Consider the following 23,893-nt stretch of genomic DNA (forward strand, 5'->3'; position numbering starts at 1 on the left):
GAAGGTGTTTTGATAGAGAAGAGCGTCCTCCATAGAATTATCTTCAGTGGTACAGAGCTAACATGAATGTGTTGAATATTCAGGCTGGGGAAAAAAAATTAGTGAAAATTGTATTAAAAGATAATGCCTGTCCTCAGAGAGCTTACACAATAGCTGGGAAGAAAATGCTTTACTTTTGATAGCACACTTTTACAACCCTTTCTGTTAGATCCAAGAAGGCCGTTCGTGGATGGTGGAGAGTGGTCTAGAGTTATCCCACTGGAAAAACCATAGAAGGGGAATTCTGAGTGAGATGGCCATCTACATTTCAAAGTTGTCTTATTTCTGTGCCTTCTATAGGGTCCACAGACCCACATAAGACCACTTGACTACCATTTGATTCACATCTCTGTCTAGAACTCTGCACAAAGAGATGAGAAGATGAATAATGCAAATACCTGAATTTTGTTCCAAAAAATTCACTGAATGTAGGATGTGATGATTTAGACCAGCAAGAGTAGCATAAGGCAAAATTAAATTGGAGAATTTCCCTGACCTTGAGTTCATTGTATAACAACAATGAGGAAGCTGCCAAAAAGCTGGGACAGCCCAGGGTCCTGCTAATAGAGGTAGTGTGCTTAGAGCAGAGGAGGTCACAATCCCCTGGTATTCTGCAAGGGCAGACGACCTCCTGATCCTAAATTCTGTTCTGTGAGAGCCCACCTCCCCATCTATGCCTTTTAGGAGAAATAATGACAAACCAGCATTCCCGGTATAGGAACCAAGGTGGTTTGGCACCAGGAAACCATGGACTCCAAGGAATAGTTTGAGGAACTGGAAGTAGTTGAGCTTTAAAAGGATGACTTCAGTGCAACATAAGAAAAAGCTCTCCTAAACCCAGGACTGCCTCAAGAGATACCAAGTCTCTTCCCTGAGGGCCATAGAGCAACTTCCAAATAACAGTCCGTGAGGGATTTCAGAAGGTATCTTTTGTTTGTTTAGGAGGGGGGTTGAATGGAAATATTCAGAGGCTCTTCTGACTCTCAGTGAATTCTGTGATTCTGGAAGGGTGACCCAAACATGGAGCCCTTCTTTTCTTCTGACGTACAACTTCTGTGCTCAGCTTTCCCCTGGCTCCCTGAGCTGGTGCCAAATTCCAACCCATATCCTCCTCCATGGATTCAACCCCATGTCTCAGACCCTTGCTGGATCTCCCAGTCTTGGTTTCTTTCATGGCTCACCAGCATTCCAATGCCAGCATGGTGCGATCCATCCAATGGCAGCCATCCGGCAGGAAGACAGGGAAGTTCAGAACCTACGGTACAAGGAAGGGCCACACACCCACATACCTTGGTTTTCTTCCCCTCGCTCGCTGAAAAAGACAGGGATGGAAACATGGAAATTCCCATTACATGTTAAAAATAGATTCCCTTTACCTACACCCGTGATCCCCCTGAGAAGCCACTCCCTTCGGGTGGTTCTCTCGGGGTCTAGTCTGTCAGGGAAAATGCTGCAAAACTGAGCTTAGCTCCTACTCACAGGACTACGCCAAATGAATCGAATGGCTCAGTGCAAAACGCCGTCCTCACTCCTGGGCACGTCTGTATTTGCAGATGAAGACCTCCTATTGGCCAGGTGTGTTGGTGTCCCTTGAGGGACAGAGGTGCTGTCTGTCTGTCTGTCTGTCTCTCAGGATTCTCACCCCCTTCCCTACTTCTTACTCCCCACTGTGAGGCTGGCTAGAAACATGTGGGAGGAAAAGGAGATGGTCTGGGGAGAAACACAATAAACAAGGTCTAGAAAATACACTGAAGCAACCTGCATTTGATACTAATGATGGTTATCAAACGGCCTCCCAGGCCAGGTAGCAAGATGGGAACTGCCTGGACTTTTCAGAGCAAATAAAGGCTCCCATTGTTTCCCCTGGTGAGGTCATAGGCTGGTGGGGAGGTGAGGGAAGTCGGCCCAGGCGGGAGGGGTAAGCAGGAAGAAAAAAACAAACCTGGGACTTCAGAGAGAAAACACACTTCAGGTATACGGGGAGGCCCCTGGCCTTCGGAGGGCAAGTCCGCTGGAATACGATGGAAAGCTGGCAGAAGCCCGAGGACGTCTGTGGCCCGAACCTGCCCAGGACGCAGAGCTCCGGCTGCCGTGTTTTGACACGCTCAGACGGTGGCCTCCGCTCGCACGCAGGGCTCCCGCTTCACCCGCCGGGGCCTGTAATTCAGACTCGGGCACATGCTGGGTACGACTGGGGGTCCACACGGGTGTGTGCATGCTGTGTCTGTCTTTGCGCCTCCCGGGCACCGGGCTCCACTGCACTTCTGCCCTCCCTGCTGGCAACCTCGCCCTCTGGCCACTGGTTCCTCTCTGGGGGTGCAGGGCAGATGGGGGGGCCCCCAGAGCCTCAACGGCCACCTTCCAAGTTAGGTCACCCCGAAGACCATCCCCATTGAAGCCCCTTCCTCAAAGCAGTGTAGTCATGTGCAAATGATCACACTGAATGTTTAGTTTATTGTGCATAAAGAAACGCAACCCCCCCCCAGCCCTGACAACATGAGACTTCACTGGCTCATGCTGTTTGTTTTCTATACATAATGCAGTCAGGAGCCTGAACTAAGGCCTCGGGCCCAGGCTCTGAGAACCTTCCTGCCACATCCCTGGGCTCTCGGCCTATGCCCTTGCCTAGGCCCAATGACTTCCTGACCAAAGCCACTCATGTCCCACACACAAGGCAGGCAGGCAGGGGACATCCTGGGATGGCCTAGGACGTCCCACATGCAGTGCTTTGAAGGCAGGACGTTTGAACTTAAAGTTGCAGGAATTAGAAGAATCAAAGGACAGGGTAGAGCAGACCCAAAAGGGATTGCTTCTCTCGCCTTTTATTACAAATTTAAAAAAAAAAAAAAAAAGGGCAATGCAACTGAAGATCAACCGGAAATACAGCTCTGAGAGAACTTTCTGAGGATGTGAAATCGCAGTGACAGAGAAGGGGGAGACTCTGCAAATGCCGGAAAAGCAGCCAGGGGAGAAGGCAGCACCCACTGAACCCCACTTGGTTGTTCTTAGGACACGGCTTTAACACTTTCATTTTGAGTCAAGCTTTGAGCTCAGCAGCAATCCTGGTTCAGCAGATAAATGACCACAGAGATGAAAGACCTTTGAACCATCTCTAAATAAATCCCCGTGGCAATCCCCACCATGACCAAAACAAAACAAAACAAACAAACAAAAAAACACCACCCAACCCACTGGTGATCTGCTCTGTCAGTTTGAGGCTTGTGGAGGGATCAGAAACGAGACAGTGGCACTGCTGGCCAGCAAGCACAATTCAACACAGCCTGTGGCCCTAGGAAAGCAGAATCAGCCTAGGGAAACCGGGGCTTCTGAGACAACCCCTCCCCCCGACCCCGCCAGCAGCCCGGAACCACTGTAGGTCACTGAGGAAGGTCCTGTGGCCCCAGTGAGGTGGACGTTAGTCCAGGTAAGGCAAACTGAGTGAGAGGCTGTGCTAAGCGCCCACAGGCCCTTCCATCCCCACAAGACACCAACGAGGAGGGGTGCTGCTATTATCCCTGATTTTCACATAATTGGGATCTAGTTTCAAGAGGTTAAGTAATTCTTCAGTTGCATTGCCCTTTTTTTTTTTTTTTTTTTTAAGGCTGGTTCTCCTCCTCCAAAGACAGATGGAACCCAGTCCACGATACAGGGGATCTAACCTCCAATCCACTCTTGGGGCAGGAACTCTTGCTAACAGATCCCTTATTCCTTACTTCAGGGAGTGAAGGGCTCTTCATCAGAACAGGACACACTTTCCCTGCTGAAGACTGCCAGGTTCTCTGCAATAGCATGGCGTTCACTGAAGAATGTTCCCTGGGGATGTCCAAAGTGAGACTGACAACCAAAGTAATGTCACAAACAAGAGGGAAAGAACCAGCATGGTGCTGTAACCCCCCCACCAGACAACCCCAAATACAGAGAAGCAAAAAAGGAAAAATACTAAAAGGGAAGGAAGAACCAAAGGTTCCCAGAATATAGTCATGGAACACAAGTTTGGTAAATCTCACCCCTTTCTAAACTCAACTCCGACACTTGCTCCCATGATCATGGGCCTTGTGACACTGGGACAGAAAGGAAATAATCTGATGATGGAACAGCGGGTCCAAAGAGAGGTCAAATTTTTGGTTTATAGTAACTAGTTTTGTTAAAGAGAAAGACTTGCCCCATCTGGCAGAATGGCTCTTAAAGTTCCAGTTCTGAAACAGAAATTAAGACTGCAGAGGTCAGAAGCTGGTTTGGGTTTATTCTTTTCTTCCTTCCTTCCTTTTTTTTTTTTTTTTTTTTTTAACATGGAGAAACTGAGACTCAGGAAGGTGAATCAATCTTGCCGAAATTGTCAGTGACAGAGACAGAGCTGGCGTCCAGGTCTCCTGCTCCCAAGTCCAATGTTCCGTCCCCTACATGTTCAGCTCCAGATGTCAAATGCCACCTGTGGCCTCTTGGAGACAAATACTTGGCAGAGAGGGTCATTCACCACCCTTCATGCAGCTTTTAGCTATAAAATAACTGAGAGAAACCTATCAGGAGAGAAAATTTTCAGGCAAACTGAAGTTCTTAGTTCCTAAGAACTAGGAACGTGCTCCTTAAAAAAAATTCTATAGAGAGAAAACATAAAATTAAACAAGAAGGGAAATTCAGCCTCTTGTGAAGAAAATCTGGCAAGCCCTGCTCTCCTATCAGGTTGAGTCCAGGGTCCTGTGGGGGGAAGAAGCTCATAGCCCCAGAATTGGAAAAGACCACCTTCTCACCCCCAGAAGAAGGGAGGGCAAGCCCACAGTAAAGTGATGTACAGGAGGGACCAGAGAGGCTGCTGGGCAAAACGATGGCAAGGGAAGGACACCTGCGGCACAAAGAGGGCGGAAGGCTCTCTGCCGGATGCCCAGGGCCACCGCCAGAGTGGAGGAGATGATGGGCATGGCGGTCAGGTATCAGGCATTCTGAGCTACCTTCTTCCCCTTCCCCACACCCGCTTTCATCTACCTGATACACCAAAATGCTATGACCACAGAGGCTTGAGAGAGAAATGTGCCTTTCCACACCCTATGGAAAAAATGGAGAACTCTCACAACATTAGTGTTACCTATAGGCTCCGCTTTAAGTTTCTCTGCCCTGAATCACTGTCATTATGTTCCCTGAGCCCCCAACCCTTCCCTTGCCCCAGTTCAAAGTCCACTGAGCATTCCCATCACTTACCAACTTGAACGCAAACCCAGTTACTTATGTGACGTTCATCACTCCCCGTGATCTGATGCCAACCTCGCTTCCCATCTACATCCAAACTTTGTGTTTGGTACCAAAAAAAATACTATTTAAAGAATAAGCAAATGAATGCCCAACTTACTGAACTTCCTAAGAGAGGGTCAGAAGTGCTCAGAGCAGAATGCTAGCATCTTTCCACAAGCATATGAAGATGGTGTAGGGGGGACTCCCAAGAACAAATCCCAAGCATGTTTCTAGGACCACAGCAGGTCACTGGTGGATATAAGGTTAAAGTCCTTGCTGTTGGAGGAAATAGGTTCTCCTGATGAAGCTGCGAAAAGGGAAAGCTAAATCCAAAGAAATGAAACAGAAGTTGTATTTTGGTCAAAAGAAGAACAAAGGAAAAACAAAAAACAAGACTTTAACTCATGAGGCTTTGAATTTTTCTCTCCAACATCCTGGAACACTTGGAATTAAGGACGATATACCGGATGATGATTCTGTCACCCTAACTAATATGGAAGGTGTGCAAGAAATGTCCCAGCGCTTAGATCCCTACCTTCCAGGGTCTTTTAGAGTGTGGTCACTTTGGGACTGGAATACAGCCACAGCTTTGGGGTACAGAAGAACCGGCTTCAAAGACCAACACTGCCCATTTGGGTGCCTGCTTTTTTGAAGCAAATGAGCCTCAACTTCCTCATCTATAAGTGGGTAATATCTGCCTGGCAAGACTGTTGGAAGGACGAACAGTGAAGGTGAATCCACATAAAATAGTTAGCAGTGGGCCTGCCACAAGCTCCACAGATCCGAACTGTTTATTACAATGTGTGCTCTGTCAATTACACATCCTTCCTAAAATCTTCCACTGAGTTATATCATGTGGAAATTAGCATCTATATTTGACAGATATAGACACTGGGGCTTCAACAAGGTTATACTCCAGATGCAAAGCCACCAAGCCAGTTGGTGCAGATTACCAACCGCATCTCCCAGCCTGGGTCACTGAAGGGAGTCCCCTCTCCTCATGCTACGGGTGTCCCTGACTCCTATGGGAAGTCCTCAGGAAAGAGGAGAGCTGTTAAGCTCTGTCTAGCTGAGAGCCTTTCCAAAACCTGTCACTGTTGGAACATTCTATGCTCACGTGCTGTACTTGAACTTGCTTCTAGAGATTCCGGCTTGTGTTTTCTATTGTTTTGACTGAGTGACCTAGAAGGGAACTACATGAAGCTTATGTTACTTCAGCACTTGCCTGGCTAAGTCTAACATTGCAACAATGCTAGTATTGTGGTAAGGAGGGAGTTGCCTTTACTGAGTCCATCTGCAATGCAGGTCCATCCAAAGGACGATTCTGAGGCTCTGGAATATGTTCTGAATGCTCTTCTCGGCCTCCACTTCTCACCAAATGTGGCTCTTACACCTTACATAAATTTATTCACCATAAACCCACCTCCATATAGCATTTCAGTGGCCATCCTAATTTCACATGGAAGAGAGGGGACGTAGCCCCTGGTTAGAAAGAGTCCATCCATCCTTGAGCCAGTGAAGGGGTATCCTCATGGGTCCCCTCCTACCATCCTACCACTCAAGGGACCATGTTGCCTGGACATCTATAATGGCTCTCTCCGATCTGGAGGATTGGTGTCAAGTTTGAAACTTGGAATAAAGCTCTAGAGGATGCCACACATAGACACCTTCACCCCAAAGTAGCAGAACACGCAGAAATACACTTAGCCTAGTAAAACACTAGCTGTGATATGTAAGGAAAGCTATCATTATCCTAAAGAGTGTGCTTTTTACAAAAACCAATGAAAAAGAAAATCATTTGGGATCCAGTATAAGCTGTCTTTGCCTAAGGCTGTCAAACAATGAGCTGAACAAAATTAATTGGTCTGGGGAAAAAAAAAAAAAAAGCACATAATGATGTAACACCCAGTTTCCCCCCAGCCTCCAAGTTTGGAGGAAGAATCATGAGAAACAAAGCCAAACAAAATCCTTGTTATCCTGAAATGCTATGTCCTGTCCCTAAATCAAGGGTCAACATTTTTTTTTTCCTTTTTGGTACGGGCCAGATAGAACATAGTTTAAGCTTTGTGGGACATCCAGTCTCTGTCACAACCACTCTACTCTGCTGTCTGAGCGCAAAAGCAGTCACAGACAAAATGTAAACAAATGGATGTGGCTCTAGTCCAACAGAACTGTATTTACGGACACTGAAATTTAAATTTCATATAATTTTCACATGTTACAAAATATTATTCTTTGTTTGATTTTTTTCCAACCATTCTTTGCCTGTGGGCTGTATAAAAACAGGCCAGGAGCTAGATTTGGCCCAGAGACTAATTTGCCGATCCCTGCTCTAAGTCAGCACATATTTTCAGGTGATTCCCAAGCGGGCATCTCTACCAACTCAAGGATCAGCTCAACAGAGCCTCCCTCCTTGCTCCCAATATAGGACCTGAGTCCCAGGGGCCACTCCATCCACACTTCTTCAATGAGTGGCTTGCCTCATTAAAAAAAGGAGGGGGCATCTGGCTGGCTCAGTCAGTAGAGCATGAGACTCTTAATCTCAGAGTGATGAGTTCAAGGCCCACGTTGCAGGTAGAGTACTTAAAAAAAAAAAAAAATCCAGAAGACTAGATTGTAGAGTCAGACCACTCATCTACTGCTTACCAAATGCCATCCTCATCCTTGCCCCCATCCCAAGTTACTGATCACATATTTCAGATTCATAGATATAAGTAAATTCTCCAAGTTCACGGCACTGAAACAGTAAGCGAGGTTTCTACTTCTCTACCTCAAGTTTGGCTTTTGCTAACTCCCTCTTTTCAAACCAATAGGAATTCCACAGAGTAATAAAGTTAACACTCTGATCCAATAGGGATCAGAGAGTGTTTCTACCATCTATCAAGTGATTAAAGCTCAGTACTGATAACTTCATGCATTCATTTCTGGAAAGTAACAGCTCCAGGCATAAATAAAGGTAGGAATGATGGAGAAGTACAGTGTGAAGCAAGCTCTTAGGAATTTAAAATTTGTGTAGGTCTTCCCATCACAGTGTCAGCATAACACAGCACCATGAGCTGAATTTCAGTCCTTCCCCTTCCTTTCTGTCCTTTCCAATTTCTAAGACTTAGAAACACTTACTTGATAAGTCACCCATTCAAAGAAGTGATTTCACCTCTTTCCAATAAAGTACACAAAGGGCATCCAGCTTTTTGGGTGAGGATGACAAGCTTGAGAAATTCAAATTGCACATTGTAGCTTTGAAATCATCCCCATGTCATAAAATCCAGAGTTTTATTCTGGAGCATTCCAAGAGGCAGAAGGTTACCTTTAGGAACAGTTCTGTGGCTGTATGTAAAGTCATACCTGATCAGGACAAGGGAGCTCTTTCTAGGGTAATGAATTTGAGTTTGCACACCCCAAACTGTGGGCTGTTGCTCAAGTCCTGGCAGTGAGGGGGATGGAGGGAAAACAGTTAGCACAGTTTTCAAGACTACCCACCCACACAAAAATCCAACAATACACAAAGAACTGGCCATCTCAGTGGCCAGAGACAAAGATACTCATTTTCAAAGCTGAAGAGACCAAACTCCAAAGCAAAGCCTCACTTTCTAAGTGTAGCCTAATTTGAACGGTTGCAGTCTCTTGCAAGTATTTCTGAAGTTTCCACAAGCATCTAGATAATCTTTGGTTTTATGACAGAGACCCCAGAAATCACCGCAACTTTTCATGAGGAAGGCGAGGGAAAACCCTACCTCTCTGCCCTGTAAAAACAAGCTAGCTTCTAAAAATTATTACATGTTTCAAATGTTAAAATAAGATGACCAATTGTCCCGGCTTGCCCAAGACTGAGGGGGCTCCTGTATGCAGGACTTTGGGTTTTAAAACTGTGATAGTCTGAACAAACTGGAAGGTACTGGTCACCCTAGGAAACCTCTTCTCATCCAAGTCTTTGGATTTTAAATGCAACACATCAGTCAAAACACTTAGCATGAGGAAGGACACAAGCCCCACACCAAAGAAAGAACAAGATTCCTAGCGGTTCTATTGAGAGCGACTATTGAGAAGCTCAAAAACCACTAGTAACAGAAACGTTACAGATTATCTGAGTCAGAAAGGAGAGAGGGTCATTCATATGTGCTATTTTTAGCTAATCCATCATGTCTAGAGCCCAAATAAATAAGATGTGGGGGAAAGTTACAAAGATGCTGATGAACTCATACCACCCTGAACCCGAAACCTCTGAAAACAACAGTGCTCCTTTCAGAGGCATTCATGAGCCCCAGCAAGTTTTGGGGACAAACACTTCCCAGACTAGGGCCATCCCCTGCTATCACGGCCGGCCGAGTGCCATACCACTTTGAAGAAGGGAGGTCAATGTAACACTCTGTGATATAAATACAATGAAACCTGGACCCATTCATTCCCAACCAAATGTCACCAGCAATCATCTAGAGAGCTGCTTGCCACCTGTTTGACTTTCAGGAGGAAAGTGACTGCCAACCAAGGTCATTCAACACCCAATCTTTAAAAATCTACACTGTGTTAAACAAAGATTCGGGTCAGTCCCCTGCCCCTTTTTCTTTCTCCAGCTTGAGCTCCTAGGGCTCACCAGCGGTTTTCAGAGCAATGAATCTCTGAGCTGTCTAACAGCCTAAATCACTATGAAGATGGCTTCCTCAGTCCAGCGAGTGACTTGCCTGTTTTAGAAAGACTTACAGCGGTAACTGAAACCAAAAGGAGGTTATATAGGTCCGTGACTATTGTGACTGCCCAAAAACTTTTAACATCCCACTGTTAACTATATGAAAAGATGCAAATATTTTGTCACAGCTTAGCCAGGTCTGACCCAGTCACTTGGCAGCTACACAATAAATAGGAATGCTCCAGAATTATCATTCCAGTAGCTATTGATTTTCATATGGGTAGAAGATAATAATAAATTAGAAACTACACCAAGATATCAGAGGCATTTCTCCTGGAAGGCATTGAGTATTCCATCAAAGAAATTGATAATTCCAAAATAAGTAAGAAGCACACAGACCTTTAACAGTTGGAGGGAGAATGGCAAAGATGAATAAACAAACAAACAAAGAAACTATAAAACAGCGCTCCCTACCTTCTTTTTGGAGTGGCTTCTTTCCTCCTCCTTTGTGGCTTTGCTATTTTTCCCAGCACGGGACACCTTCTGGTCACCAGATTGCTTAATGGTGATCTTGATCTCAGGTGGGCATATATAGTTCTCCAGATTCTTTGGGGGTTTCTTAGCCCGCTTGGTGGTCTGAATCTTCAGCTTCAGACTGCCCTCTGTAAAGTTTGCCTCCTTGATAGAAAATTCCTGTTCTTCCAGGCCATCTCCTGCAACCCATTTCTCGCTGTCTGCATTTGAGTTGGAATCCACATCCCGCCCTGAGCCCAGTTCATCCTCTTCCTCTGGCTCCATGCGTTCTCCGCCCACTGGGATCCCCTTCCCAGTTCCTGGAGCAGAGAGCAAAGGTTCTCCTGCACAGCCAGGGGCAGTTGGGGGCTTGGCCGAGGAGACAGGCAGGAATTCCGACTCGTCCCCCCTTTGCCGGGAGCTGCTTAAGATTTCCCTGGACTCCATGACAATCCTACAGTCTTCAGGAGTTCTCAGGAGGTGGGAGGGAAGAGAGGAAAGGGGAAAGATAAGAAGAGAGGACACCCAAAATCCCAAGGACAAAGTGGTCCAGCTGCTGGGTTCAGAGTCCCAGGGATGGAGACACGGCCACGTGTTCAGAAGAGGTCAGATCTGCAACTGAGAAGCAGAGAGATAATTAGTCATGGCAGGAAGGAAAATGACCTCAAAAAGAACTCAGTCTAAGTTCCAGAAGCCCCTTCCCTCTAATCTATGGCCATCAGGGGGAAAAAAAAATGCATATCCCCAAATTGGATTCTATTGGCAGTGAGGGAGGCAGACACGCACACACGCACACACGCGCGCACACACACACACACAGCCCTTCATTGAATTGTTAATTTTTATGGCTGTGGGCCCAAGAATAAAGATAAGAGAAGCCAGTCCTCCAGTCCAATAACAGGCTAGAAGTTTTTTATACTGAAGCCACAGTGAGCTGAGTCACCATCAAACCAACCATGACGAAAGGGAAGTCTGAAGTGTTGAGGCAGGTCTGTGGGACGGGGCTGGGCTGACTTCTCGCACCACTTCCCTCTTACAGGTGAAGAACAGTTTGCAAACTGAACACTACCCCCCCCACCTCCCCCGCCCCTGAGATGCCAGGGCGAAGCCCTCCATCATCTTGGAGGAAGCACACTTAGCTAACCTCCTGACCATTCTTTCTTTATCATTTTCATGCTAAATTATTTCAATTACACAAAATTATCTTTATTTCTTAAAACAAACGAAGAGCTTAGATGCAGGCTTGAAAGAAAAACATAAGGACTTCAGTGGAGAATCAGTTCGAATGCTGTGATTAATGCAAAACAATCGCTAAAAATGTTTCTGTCTACACAAAAGATATTTAATCATGATCAATTATTTAGATAAAAATAGCCATTCAAGACAGTTTTAATTCCCTTTCTGGTCCTTAAACGAAGTAGCATTCTGTCTTCGTGGCAACAAAAAAGAGAAAAGAGAGAGAGGAAGGCAGCATTTCACAGGCCTTTGGAAATGTCAGGAATGGTTCTCCCCACCTCTCCACCTCTCCAACCCGGACGCTTTGATTCTCCTTCCTCCCAGAGGAAACTAGAAACATCAGTAGGGTCAGACCATCACAGGACCAGCTAAACTATCCCTCACCCTTATTCACCACATGTCCCATTAGTCCCAATTTCAGACTCATCATCTTCAAAGCCCCAAAGGAAGCTCAACGCTCATCCTCAAGAGAAAACTGAGAGCCCTGGGGCCACACAAAACTCCAATACTCTGTCTCCTTCCACCCCTAGGCTATAGGCGAGATCACACTCGAGCCTTCTTAAGTGACTCAAAACGCTGAGGTTTCCCAGCAGAAGACATTACCACCGCACACCTTCGGTTTCTACCTTGGAGCCCAGCAACGTATAAGGTATTAACCAACACCTGTGCTGACCAGAAAATGCCCAACAACAATTGCAAAGGCACACTCAGAACAGCTGAAAACAAAGCCTGGAGACTGGGCATGCATTTTCTCCCTCTGGAATCAGGACATTTTCAGCCGACATCCTGTGAGGAAGCTAGCCAGCAAGGTGGCCAGGGTTTCAGCCGTGAACCTGCTCCCCAGAGGAACCCAGGCGCGTATTCGGCTCCTGGAAACTGCTCGGCCCTGCAGAAAGACACATTCACAACTGCTTCCTCTTAGGGGAAAACCCAGTGAACACAGCATTTCTAGAAGAGAAGAGGCTGACAGAGTGAGAGTAAGAGCGTCTTCCCTGAATCTTCCACACAAAGACTGAACAGCCACCTGTGCCCCAGGCTATAAAAGGGACCAAGTCCCCACTTAGGGGCAGGGAAGGGCAGTGAGACCCAATGACCACTGAAGATTCTTTTACTTATAAGATTATTTGTCTCATCTAGACTTGTCTGCCTACCACCCCAAAACTTTATATAATTTTTCAAAAGTCGGATTCAAGTCAACATTCATTTTGGCATCAAACACCATACTAGCTGTTGGAGGAGACATCCGGATGCCTTAGAATGTGTTCCTATTTGTCAAGCAGCAATCGTCCAGCAGATCTTTCTCAGCTTGTACCCCAAATCCGTCCGAACTGCAAACCATGCTTTATGGTAGTACCTGGTGGTTTACTTCCCCTGGCAGGAATCTTCAACATTACCTTTTAATTCCCAGGTATGTACGATGAAACTATCCTTGTGTCAGAGAAAAAGTGAGGCAAGTTCTCCACTAAAAGTTCCTAAATGAAATCCATTTGGAACTTTGAATGACTACTGCAGGATCTGTGATGAAAAAGAGGTGATGAAATCTAACTGCAGGGGAATGGAGAGCAGTGTGTAATGGGCATATTATGAAGACAGTATCTTCCATTCAAAAAAAGATTCCCTTCAGAATTCCTTAGGTTTGAAGGTAGAAATCGTTAACTAACTGATGTAGAAGACCACACCCCAAAACTTCAAGCTCAAGTCATAAAAGGTTTGCCAAACATGAAAATCCAACAATCTGTTTTTCAGTTCTCCTCTAGTCAAGATCCTAAGATAACAAGGAAAATACAGTCTCTTTCCTCAGGGAGCTTCTATTCTTGAAGAGGGATCTGGAAAATGACTGAAACAGAGCAGATATTTACATGAGCGATAGTAAAGGAGAGAAACAAAGGAAAGAGAAAAATGTTTCCTCCTTGGGCAAAGTAGAGATAAATCGACAGGAAAGCACAGGGAAAGGCGTCAAGGAGAGCACAGAATCTGGCTTTGACCTTCAAGGGCTTCAGCAACAGGTAGAGTGGGAAGAAGGAAGACACAAGGGACAGCATGAGGCAAGGCCTGGGGCAGGAGCTTGCAGGGTGACGCTCAGGAAAGGGCATCTTGCTGATTTTCAGCCAAGAGGTGCTGTACCAAATAGGGACCGGTGGAAGGTAAAGCTGGAGATAAAGGGTACAGCCAAATCAGGGACACCCTTGCCTGCTATGTTAATGAGTTGGATTTTATCTTACAGGTAATGGCAAGCCATTTAAGGGATGTCAGTAGGAAAGGGGCACTATCAAAGCTGCGCTTTAGGAAGATAATTCCAGCATGTAGTTTAAGGGATGAATTAATGGAACCTGATAGTAGAGGCAGGGGGACCAGGAGGAGGCACATCAGAAATTCAATTCTTGCTGCACAGGGACTTGAACCAGGGCAGTCTGACTATGACATGATAAATACCAGAGATCAAACAGTAATGCACTTTCAATCATCCCAGGGTTCAGGAGCACATCACTTCCAGTCTCTGCACACTGGTCTCACCTTAAGAATCCAGTCTTAGGGCTCATTGGCCACCAACTCGCATTCCCTGTTCAAATCAAACCAGTCCCCACAGTGGCATTACACACACACAGAAGTCTTCCTCCTCGGTATTTTTACAGGATCTTTTCCTATATCCCCTTCTACCTACCCACGCAATGACTGGCATACAGTTGGTCCTCTCCCAATGTCTGTCACAAGAAGGAATGAACAAACAAACAAACAAACAGATCCGAAACCTTCCCATATTTCGAGGTCAATGCCCAAGTCTTCACTTCTCCATGGCAACATTTTATAAACTCTGGACCTCTGCCTCCACGCCCTGGCCTGTCTTACACTGCACCCGGCTGCATAGCTTGCCACTAAATCTTAGTCTTGCATTGTCTTCTAGCTGTTTTGAGTACACAAATTGTATTTCCCTTCCTCGACTGCAATTCAGTCTTAGGCTGGGACGAAATGTGGTTTACAACTCTTACATTCGCTTCAGCACCCAGTGCAGGACGGGGCCCCTGAAGGACTTCAAGTTCTCTCTGAAAGAAAATGAATTAGCTCCCTGACAGCTAGTCCAAGTCTTGTGGTCCTAAGGACTCCCACTGTAGCTCTGCCCGCTCAAGCACCCTCTGCAAAATTCACGTGGTCCACGCTGATGATTACAATCTAGCCCCCCAATGTCCACACGCACCCCTCACCTTAAAAAAAATAAAAAGAAGCTTTCAAAAGTGAAGAGCAAAGAAACCCAACCTGTCTGTTTACTTCACCAGCACACAGAGCTGTTGTTCTTCCTTTGCCTTCTTCCCAGCACATACCTGACACCCCAAATTCACAGTTCGCTTTTTTTGGTGAGTCTGGGAGACAATTGAGAGTTCTCCTGCGGTGCACCCCTGCCAACATGTGAGCGTGAGCACAAGCACCCACTTGCACACTCACAGAGGAGGGAAGCCAATGCAAGGTGAACACCTTTCGCCTTGTCACATTCCAGCAGTCAGTGACTCCTTGGAAGGGGGCGGAGGGGGCGGGTGCACAATGGACACTCTGTACTTGGCTCCGGCTCCCAGTCCAACTAAAGTTAACCCTTCCGTGGCTGCCTGCAGGACCTGGTGGCAGGGGATAGGAGGAATCAGACTTGCTAAGGAAATAACTGCCCAGCAGGTCCCATGGAAACAGAAGGGCGAGAACCAGGGTGGTGAGTTAGAAAAGAACATGGTGGGGAGGAGTCCGGGTACTTGCCCTCTGCTCCTGCCTGGCTCTGCCACCCACAGTGACTGTTACACAGGCCACTTGGAGTCCCTTACTCCGTACTTATCTCAGCAATGAATGGAGCAAGGGCTCTTCCAGACTCAAGCCTCTAACTTTACCCTACACAGCCACGGACCTATGGGGGCACTCCAAATTAGACGGTATGAACCTTCAGAATTATTTCTCTGAGGGATCAGGGGAATCCTGCTTGGCTAGACGTGTCTCAGAACCTGAATGAGTCCCAGGGAATACATTCTTTCTTCATGCTGGCAATCCCCGTGTCTAGCACAGTGCCTAGCACATACTGGACACTCAAGAAATGCTGGTTGACCATCATCCACCTCTCCCATCTGCTCTGCTCCCAGGGCACTACCCACACGCAGGCCATCCATCAGCACGACTGCTGCCTTCCAAAGAGACAATATGGTGGAACCGGCAGAGCGCGTGGCGTATTTAACAGAACTCAAAACATGTGGATTCTGGACCTAATCCTGTCAAGTAGGAGCCTTCATAAGCACTCTCTTGGCCGCTATGTCTCATCAACAAGATGGAACAAATGTCTTCCAGATCTACCTTATTAGGTTATAGCTTTTATCTTTCTTTTTTTAATAGAACCACATGTTCCTTATAAAAATAAAAATAACTCTTGTACCCCATACAGTCTTAGAGGCAAACAATCACAAATATGGGAAGAGTCCTCCCCGTCATTCCTGACCTTCCCCGCTCCCCCAGAACGCTTCCCCTGAAGCCCCACTGCAGTCAGTTCAGTGCTCTGCGAATCCCCATAAGGTACTTCTTCCGTCTTTATCTGCAAAAGCATAATCCTTGGGCTAGGACCTCTCTCCCTCAAAACTCTGAAGATGGTCTTCTAACATTTGAAGTAACAGAGAAGAAAATGGAGGCCGGCCTGGTCTATTTCCTTTGTAGGCACCTTGTTTTATGCTGTTATAGTCGAAGATTTTCCCTCCATTACATTAGAATTTTATTAATGACAAAATGAGTATAGCATGGATCTCGTTCCTTTTATTTTTCCCACAATATGATGAGCCTTTTGGATTTACAGAGGCAGGTTCTTCCTAGTTTGGGAATATCCTCTTCGATCATTCCTTTAGATATTTCTTCTATCCAATGCCTTAGGCTTCTTTCTCAATTTTTCCCCAGAACCCTCACTTTAGACTTCCATCTTTGTCCTCTGTTGCCCTCATTTTCTCTCTCATGTTTCCATTTCTTGATTTTGCACTATGGGAGTGAGCACAAACCCTAAAACTACCCTCCATAATAGCAACGGAATTCGATTTCCCGTGGATGTCTCAGTCTGCTATTACACAGTTTGTATCCTGGCCTTCTTTCTCTACCTCATTCATGCTCCTTCCAGCTGACTCTGATGCCTTTTCGTCCCAGCGTCCTCCCTCTGTTACTTTGTGCTCCTAGCCCAGCAGGGCCACGTTTCTTCCTGTGCAGATATCTGGCATCTTCCTAAAATTCTTATTTTGCGGTTGTAATAATTGATGTTCATGATACTGTTCCTTTTACCTTACTTGGGTATTTTTCGCTCTAAGGCCTCATATTGGTTCTTTCTCTTTGCTCATGTTCTCAATGAGGAGAGTGTCCTACAGAGTAATCTTGACCTACAGAGAAAGCACTGGGCTGCTTTGGACTCTACGTTCCATCCATCTGGAAGGCACTCAAATCCTCCTTCTCTAGGGCTATGGCTGTTATCAGTGACCCATCATCTCAGATTCTCACCAACAGTAACAGCAGTGGGCCAGAGCCAGCCCCTGAGAGCCTGTCCTGTATCTCTCTTCCCAACTCCACATGCAATGGGGTCGGGCTGGTAGCTTGAAAACCTGCTGTGGTAGGAGCGTTTACACCACAGGAATCAGCAAACTCCACAAATCGCAGCTTAAAAACAAACCTGGAGATCAAGGCATTAAGCATATACTAGAACACCACTGACAGTAGACATCTACCTGTGACTATTTTGCTGGACTCTGAGGGCTTCTTCTTCTTCTTCAGATGCTCTGAAACGCTAAAGAGCTGAAATGCCTACTAGGCCCTGTGACAAGGCTCTTTATATCTCCCTTAGAGCTGGACTTGAGCCATCTATGCCCAGAAGTCAATGCCTTGCTTCCACTCCTCCCAAACCTCCCTCCTTCCACCTCATCCATTTGTTTCCTGAAAGCTGTAGACTTTGATACTATGTATAACAATGGTAGGAGGGATGCTGCCTTATTCAAGTCGCCCATGCAGGAGACCTGATGACTGCTGATTTTTCTAGTTAACAGAAATTAGGCATTTCTAATCTTAGAAGGCAAATGGTATAAAAGGATGGGGTGTAATTCTACCTCACCACAGATAGGGAAGCTAATGTGTTTCAACCTAGGCTCACTGGCCTAAAGCTGTAAGAGTCCCTTCTCAGATACTTTCAGGAGATTGGCAGTCTGACTTTGGTTTTGGGGATAGATGAGTGTTCATCTTTCTTTATGTCACCTAAGGTATTTAGGTGGGGAGTCAGAAGTGGCCCTTCTCATTTGACGGATTTGGCATGAGCCTTGGAACCTCCTCCTGTCCCCTTGAGTTAAGGTCTTCATTACTCAGACCCAGGTCAAACGGCACTTCCCTGAGCTTCACAACTGTATCAGGAGTCCCTATTTTGTGCCTTTAAAGCATAGAGCTTTTCCTCACTGGCATTTATTATATTTTATAAACACGCATGATGCTCTTGGTTGTAACTCTGTACACTGTCTCCTGCTGCACTAGATGGTAAACCCCTGAGGGTAAGAGTTGTATCTGCTTGGCTCACCGTGGAATCCCCAGAGCCTAGCACAGCCCCTGATCCATGGAGCAACACTCCAAATTATTCACTGAGTAAATGCTGAATGAGAGACTGTGTCAGAGGCCACCAAAAGCGATTTGACTAAGGTACCCATGACTCTGAGTGATGCATCCTTGAAATCCTTCCTGCTGCAGAAATGCCCAGAGTAAATGCTCCATAAACACTGATAAATTGATCAAGTGACCCAACCCTTACTCAGCTCTCAGTCAATGAGGGCAAGGGCAGCTCTGCACCATGGCTCTCGAACCCTACAAACACACCAGTGGCCCACAGCAAAGAATGAAGGTCAGATTCAGTGGCTTCTTTCTACCATGTACCTGGGTGGTAGCTTCCTGACCACAGATGGCCTCCTCCAAGCAGTGTTGCCTGAGTGCTGCACCCCCCCCACATTCCCCAACGGTCCCTGCTGAGCTATGGCTCCCCCAAAGTCCCCTGATTTGAGTTGCTTCATGGGATTCCCTACTAATTCCTCTGGCTGCCCTTTTTCCTATCTCTACATTGTCACCTCTAAGTTATCCTCAGGATTTGGGTCAACTTTCACATCCTTCATGAAGGCTGGCTAGACTTTCCTTTTCCATTCTTTTCCCATTGTGTGTACACAAGCATGTGTGCACACACACACACTCTCTCACACTCACAGATGGTCTTGATCTCACTTCCCTGGGCATTCTGCTATCCAAGCGTTTGGCAAACTGTACTACAATGTTCCCTTTACTTATTTATCTCTCCCACCAGACCAGAAACTCCACAATGGTAGGGGCTGGGTTTCACATGGATCTCTGATACACTTCAGAGCACAAGGAGAACACAAAGTAAGGATCCGACAGCCAGTGTCCAAGCCACATTTCCCCTTGAGAAGAAGAATGGAAGGAACACCGATCTGATGTCACGTTTCGATTACTTAGCCTCTCTTTCCCACTTACTAACTGCTCCTAGAAAACAGGTTTACACTATTCAAGTCTCATTTGGAAATTGGGTTATAAACCTACCTCAAGGGTTGTTTTGAGAAGTAATTGGAGATTAAATAAGATATTTATGAAAGAACATGCTGGGATCACCTTGGTGGACGCTCAAATTTTTTGGTAAATGTGATTCCCTCCCCAGTCTGTGTCATCTAAGCTAGTATTTGGCTAATTGCTGCCTCTCTTCACAGATCCCAAGAAAAGCCTGAGGGACAGGGGTTGGAGGCCAACCTCCCCAATCTCCCTATACAATGGGAAGCACATACAAATAGTTTAATTTGCACCTGCTAACTTGAGTGTTTGATGTTGTTTGAATATTGCTTTTTTCTTCTTCCCAGTTTGTCTTATGGAGGAAAATGACTGAGTTTAGTACAAATTACAGGCTCAATTCCCGACTCTGCCAACTGGAGTTAGTGGCCTTGGGCACGTTCCTTTTTCTCCCTAGGTCTCCCCAACCCCATCTGTAGAATGAAGGGATGTAATTAGGTAAATTCTGCGACCCCCTCCAGCTCTGACATTCCCGGGTGCTAAGCCTTATCTCCACAACTTGACAACCAGAGTCCTCCAAAGGCTGGGCTGGTAACTTCCACCTCCTTAAAGATCATGCCGGGTCTGTGGCTTCCATCTGGCTGAGCCGAATGCAGCACGAAGGAGTAGTCCCGGTGTTCAGGGATCCCCACGACAGGGAGACAAACAGAATCAGACTCCTGAGGCTTAAAGCTGCACACTATGCCTTAACCAACAGTTTCAGCTCTAGCTTCAAAAACAGTGCCTCCTCTGGGAACCAATAACACAACACAACAGCATGAGCCTTGGGGCCCCTGGGGGAAGGTCTCTAAAGCGCTGGCCAGGCCAGTCTCCAAGTTAGTAGGGCAAGCTCTACCTCTCGCATATCACCTGGTGCCTGTGACCTCCATGCAGTCAAGGAAAGCCCACACTCGCCGGGAGTGAGGGCGTAACCAATGACCTCAACAGGCATGATGAGTTTAATCAAAACAGCAGCCCTGCTATACAGAAGACCTGTCCTCATTTTACAGATGTAGAAATAATAGTCCAGAGAGGTTAATAATTTGCTCACGAGCCCACACTCTTTCTACCAGATCCACAATCAAATTCAGGGTTTATATGATTCCAAAGCCTACAGTCTTACTTTCACGGGATAATGTTTCTTTAAAATAAAAGGTGATGCTGGCTTTTAATCCAGCAGCCCTGGCTACTTCTACAGATGTGAGCTCCAAGACCAGTCTGCCGTCTGACTCACCACATCACTTCAAATCCTGGGTATCAGTTCTCTCACCTGCCCTCCTAGTCTTTTCACATAACTGTACAAGGACAACAGGAAGTAACATACGCAGAATAGCACCCCAGGAGCTGAAGTATGGCAGATTTGTAAGAAGGAACCGTGATCATATTTCCTGTCCAAGCAGAAGTGAGAGAGCCACTTGGCAAAGAAAATGATGCTAAGTTTTAACATGTATCTAGGATACAATGGGTGCTTCAGGTTTTTTATTGGATTTAACCCTGAGATGCACCCATTTTTTTTTTTACTTATTTATTTGACAGACAGAGATCACAAGTAGGCAGAGAAGCAGGCAGAGAGAGAGAGAGAGGAGGAAGCAGGCTCCCCGCTGAGCAGAGAGCCCGATGCAGGGCTCGATCCCAGGACCCCGGGACCATGACCTGAGCCAAAGGCAGAGGCCTTAACCCACTGAGCCACCCAGGTGCCCCAAGATGCGCCCATTTTAAAGATAAAAAAACTGAAGATGAGGAAGTAATTTAAATTACTGAGGCTCTTTGACTCCAAATGTCACTTACTTCCCACTGACTCATAATGCCACCAGTCTTTAAATACCCAGAGTTAGTGGTCAACTTAAACTCTGGTCCTCCACCCTGCCATTTGTAAATTGGGGACAAAAATGACAAGCCTACAATGAAGGCAAAGGGGATAAACTAAAAAATCCAACAAATAAGAAGTTCCCTAGTCTTTCTTTCAAGGGCCTCTGGTTTCGACCCCACTCCCTATTCAGCCCTAATTCAAGTTCCTCAACTTCTCAAGCATCTGATTCCACAATTACTTTGCTCACTGCCATTTGGATATACAGTATAACCTGACACCTGCGTGTCTGTGCTTCTGCCGCAGAGGGGATGCTGAGCCTACCAGAGCTCAACAAATATTAGCTGCACTTCCCTTCCTTGATGATATTCCTTCTTCAGCAATCTTGAACTGCCATTTAAATACTGCACTGTTATGAAAACATGTAGATGTCCTTCTCCAACAGTGCATTAAACTCCTGTTGATGAATATCAGCACCAGAGCACTTTTGTTCCCCAGAGTAGCTGATCCCTACTCTGAATGCTTGTATATAGTTTACTGTTTATTCTAAAGATGCCTCTTTTGACCAGACCAAAGAGCTGGTAGATGACAAACCCAGTGGTGTATGGGACAGTCAGATGTTGGGGTTCTCCCTTGTGTGATATGTGTGAACGTTTTCTGATGGGCACATCCTTCTGGTCCTCGTGTCTACTCCCCTTGCATTCTGAAAACTGGTCATGGCTCCCATCTCAACATGCAGCCTTAGCCTTCTTCTCACAGGACCCCGTTTCATCTGTCTTGCTCCCCTGACATTGCACAGAACACTGGTCCCTAGGAAGTGATCTTCTTTCTGCCCCTACATTAACAAAATGAGTATCTTCTCTGGGGCTCTGAACGTATGCAAAAATGTCCCCTTGTTCAGGACTCAGCTCATGCCCCACCTGCTCTCCAAGCTCTCTGGGATCTGCCCAACCCCTGAAGTTCTGGCCCTCCCTGTATTCCTACTGCAGTTCACTTAGTCCTAGGTCACTGTCCTCTGCTACTCCTCTCCTGGTTTTCATAAGTTCTTACAAAGTCTTCTACCAGATTGAAAGCAGAGACAGTGTCCTCTCCATCTCTTGGGCCCATCAGGGTCTGGTCACATGCATGTGTAAGTGGCAACAAGCAAACAAAGTCTGTTGAGTCAAAGGGCTGAAAAGTTGATGAGTATGAATGAAAACTCTGGACAGCTAGACTGTGGGTCCAACTTAGAGGGCCCAGGGTTTGGTCCTTCCCACTGAGCGGACCTCCCACCAGCAAGATGCCTCCCATGGGTGATCTGCCCACCAATCTCAGCCAGCTGGACCTTCATTGTCAGGGCTGTCCTGCCCCTGTCAGCTGCCCTGCTTCCTCATGATTAGTGCTTGCTTGCCTGTGGCAATGCACATCTGAACTTTGTCCCACCTCTGCTCCTGTGCCAAAGCTATTCTACCCACCAAGAACCTCCCCCATCCCAATTCTATTGTCACACCCTACTCGAAGCCTTCCCTGACTGCTCCTGATCATACAAATAGTACAATTCCATCAGATCATGCTCCCACTTCGGCTGCAGACTGAAGCTTTCCATTGGAGCTATGCATGTCTCTACAGATACACTGTAGACTCACCAAGGGCAAAAGTCATGTCTCCTACCAGACCCTATCCACCTAAAAGCATCAGGAACAATGGCTTGCACAGCGGCAATGTTGAGATTTTAATAAGTATTTGTGGATCAAAAAACTCACTGTAAGCAAGCTCTTGAGTACAAAATAACGAGCAGAAAGAAGGTCCACAGGATTCTTACAACAAATCATTCTTTTTGGGGCACCTGGGTGGCTCAGTCATTAAGCGTCTGCCTTCACTCAGGTCACGATCCTGGAGTCCTGGGATCAAGCCCTGCATTGGGACCCCTACTCAGCAGGGAGTCTGCTTCTCCCTCTCCCACTTTCCTTGTTTACGCTCCCCTCTCACTGTCTCTCTCTCTGTCCAATAAATAAATAAAATCTTAAAAAAAAAACAAACCCAAGTCATTCTAATTTTTAGCCATCATTATTAATCCATACTTAAAAAAAAAAAAATCAAAGCTCTCATTCCTCAAATAATAGGTCACAGGCAGAGTCACCAACCAACAACCACAAGGGACTTGTCAGCCAGATTTCATTATTCTGCTACAAGCACAACAATGGTGTCCCAACCGCTTCTGATAAGTATTCTCATCAGGCTACTGAGTTGAATCAATCAAGTTCAAAATCTCCAGTTTTCCCATCTCTCCAGCCCCAAGTTCAAACTCAAGCAGCTTCTTTCCACTGACAGAACTGCAAAATCTTTGGCAGATAGAAGGAACAGTAAAGAAATTCCTTTTCACCCAGTTAGGTTAATGGTGTTGCTTTTTACTTTTTTATACCTAACCCAAGTAAGTCTTAGCATAAAAGTAACTTCTTCATCTTGGTGGCTTGCAGAACCTGCCTCTTCCTAAATATCCAACCAGGGTGCTCCTCAGTGAGTAAGAATTCCTGCTGAACTTTCACAGGGCCTCAGATCAAAGCCCAACGTTCCTGATCGCACCCCAACCCAAATCACAGAGGCTTCTGGCTTTGGACAGACTGGGGAATATTCTCTTTGACCTCAAAGTACACAGAAGCCAACTCACTAGCCATTACCAAATACAGGCCAAAGCAGGGGCCGGACTCTGCTATGGGGATGGAGAGGACAGTTCAGGAGCACAGGCATGGCCTCAGCTTCCATGCCCAGTGGAATCCACGCAAAACAATAATGCCCGGCTCCCCCCCCCCCACCGATCCAGGAGGTCCACGGAAACAGAGATTCCAGATGCCTCCTTGGTGCAGGAGGCAGCAGCCTTCGCTAAGCCGTCTGCACTCTCT

General features: G+C 46.3%; 1 protein-coding gene across 8 annotated transcripts in view; it reads right to left on the reverse strand.

The window, feature by feature from the left end:
* The window catches only part of SETBP1 (SET binding protein 1), a 359,547-nt gene that overhangs the window by 328,093 nt on the left and 7,561 nt on the right, over positions 1-23,893 (reverse strand). For 4 of the 8 annotated variants that reach the window (XM_032859503.1, XM_032859505.1, XM_032859504.1 and 1 more), the window contains one exon: positions 10,361-11,017. In XM_032859503.1, the coding sequence (XP_032715394.1) occupies positions 10,361-10,846 (486 nt within the window). In that variant the 5' untranslated portion in view covers positions 10,847-11,017. Of the gene's footprint in view, positions 1-10,360; positions 11,018-14,887; positions 14,911-14,952; positions 15,080-15,103; positions 15,241-23,893 lie in introns of those variants that run through there. The other 4 variants (XM_032859507.1, XM_032859506.1, XM_032859510.1 and 1 more) reach the window with 3 other exon arrangements.

Source organism: Lontra canadensis, unplaced genomic scaffold (genome assembly GCF_010015895.1).
Source record: "Lontra canadensis isolate GAN:19392208 unplaced genomic scaffold, GSC_riverotter_1.0 scaffold17, whole genome shotgun sequence".
In the NCBI taxonomy this organism is placed as follows: domain Eukaryota; kingdom Metazoa; phylum Chordata; class Mammalia; order Carnivora; family Mustelidae; genus Lontra; species Lontra canadensis.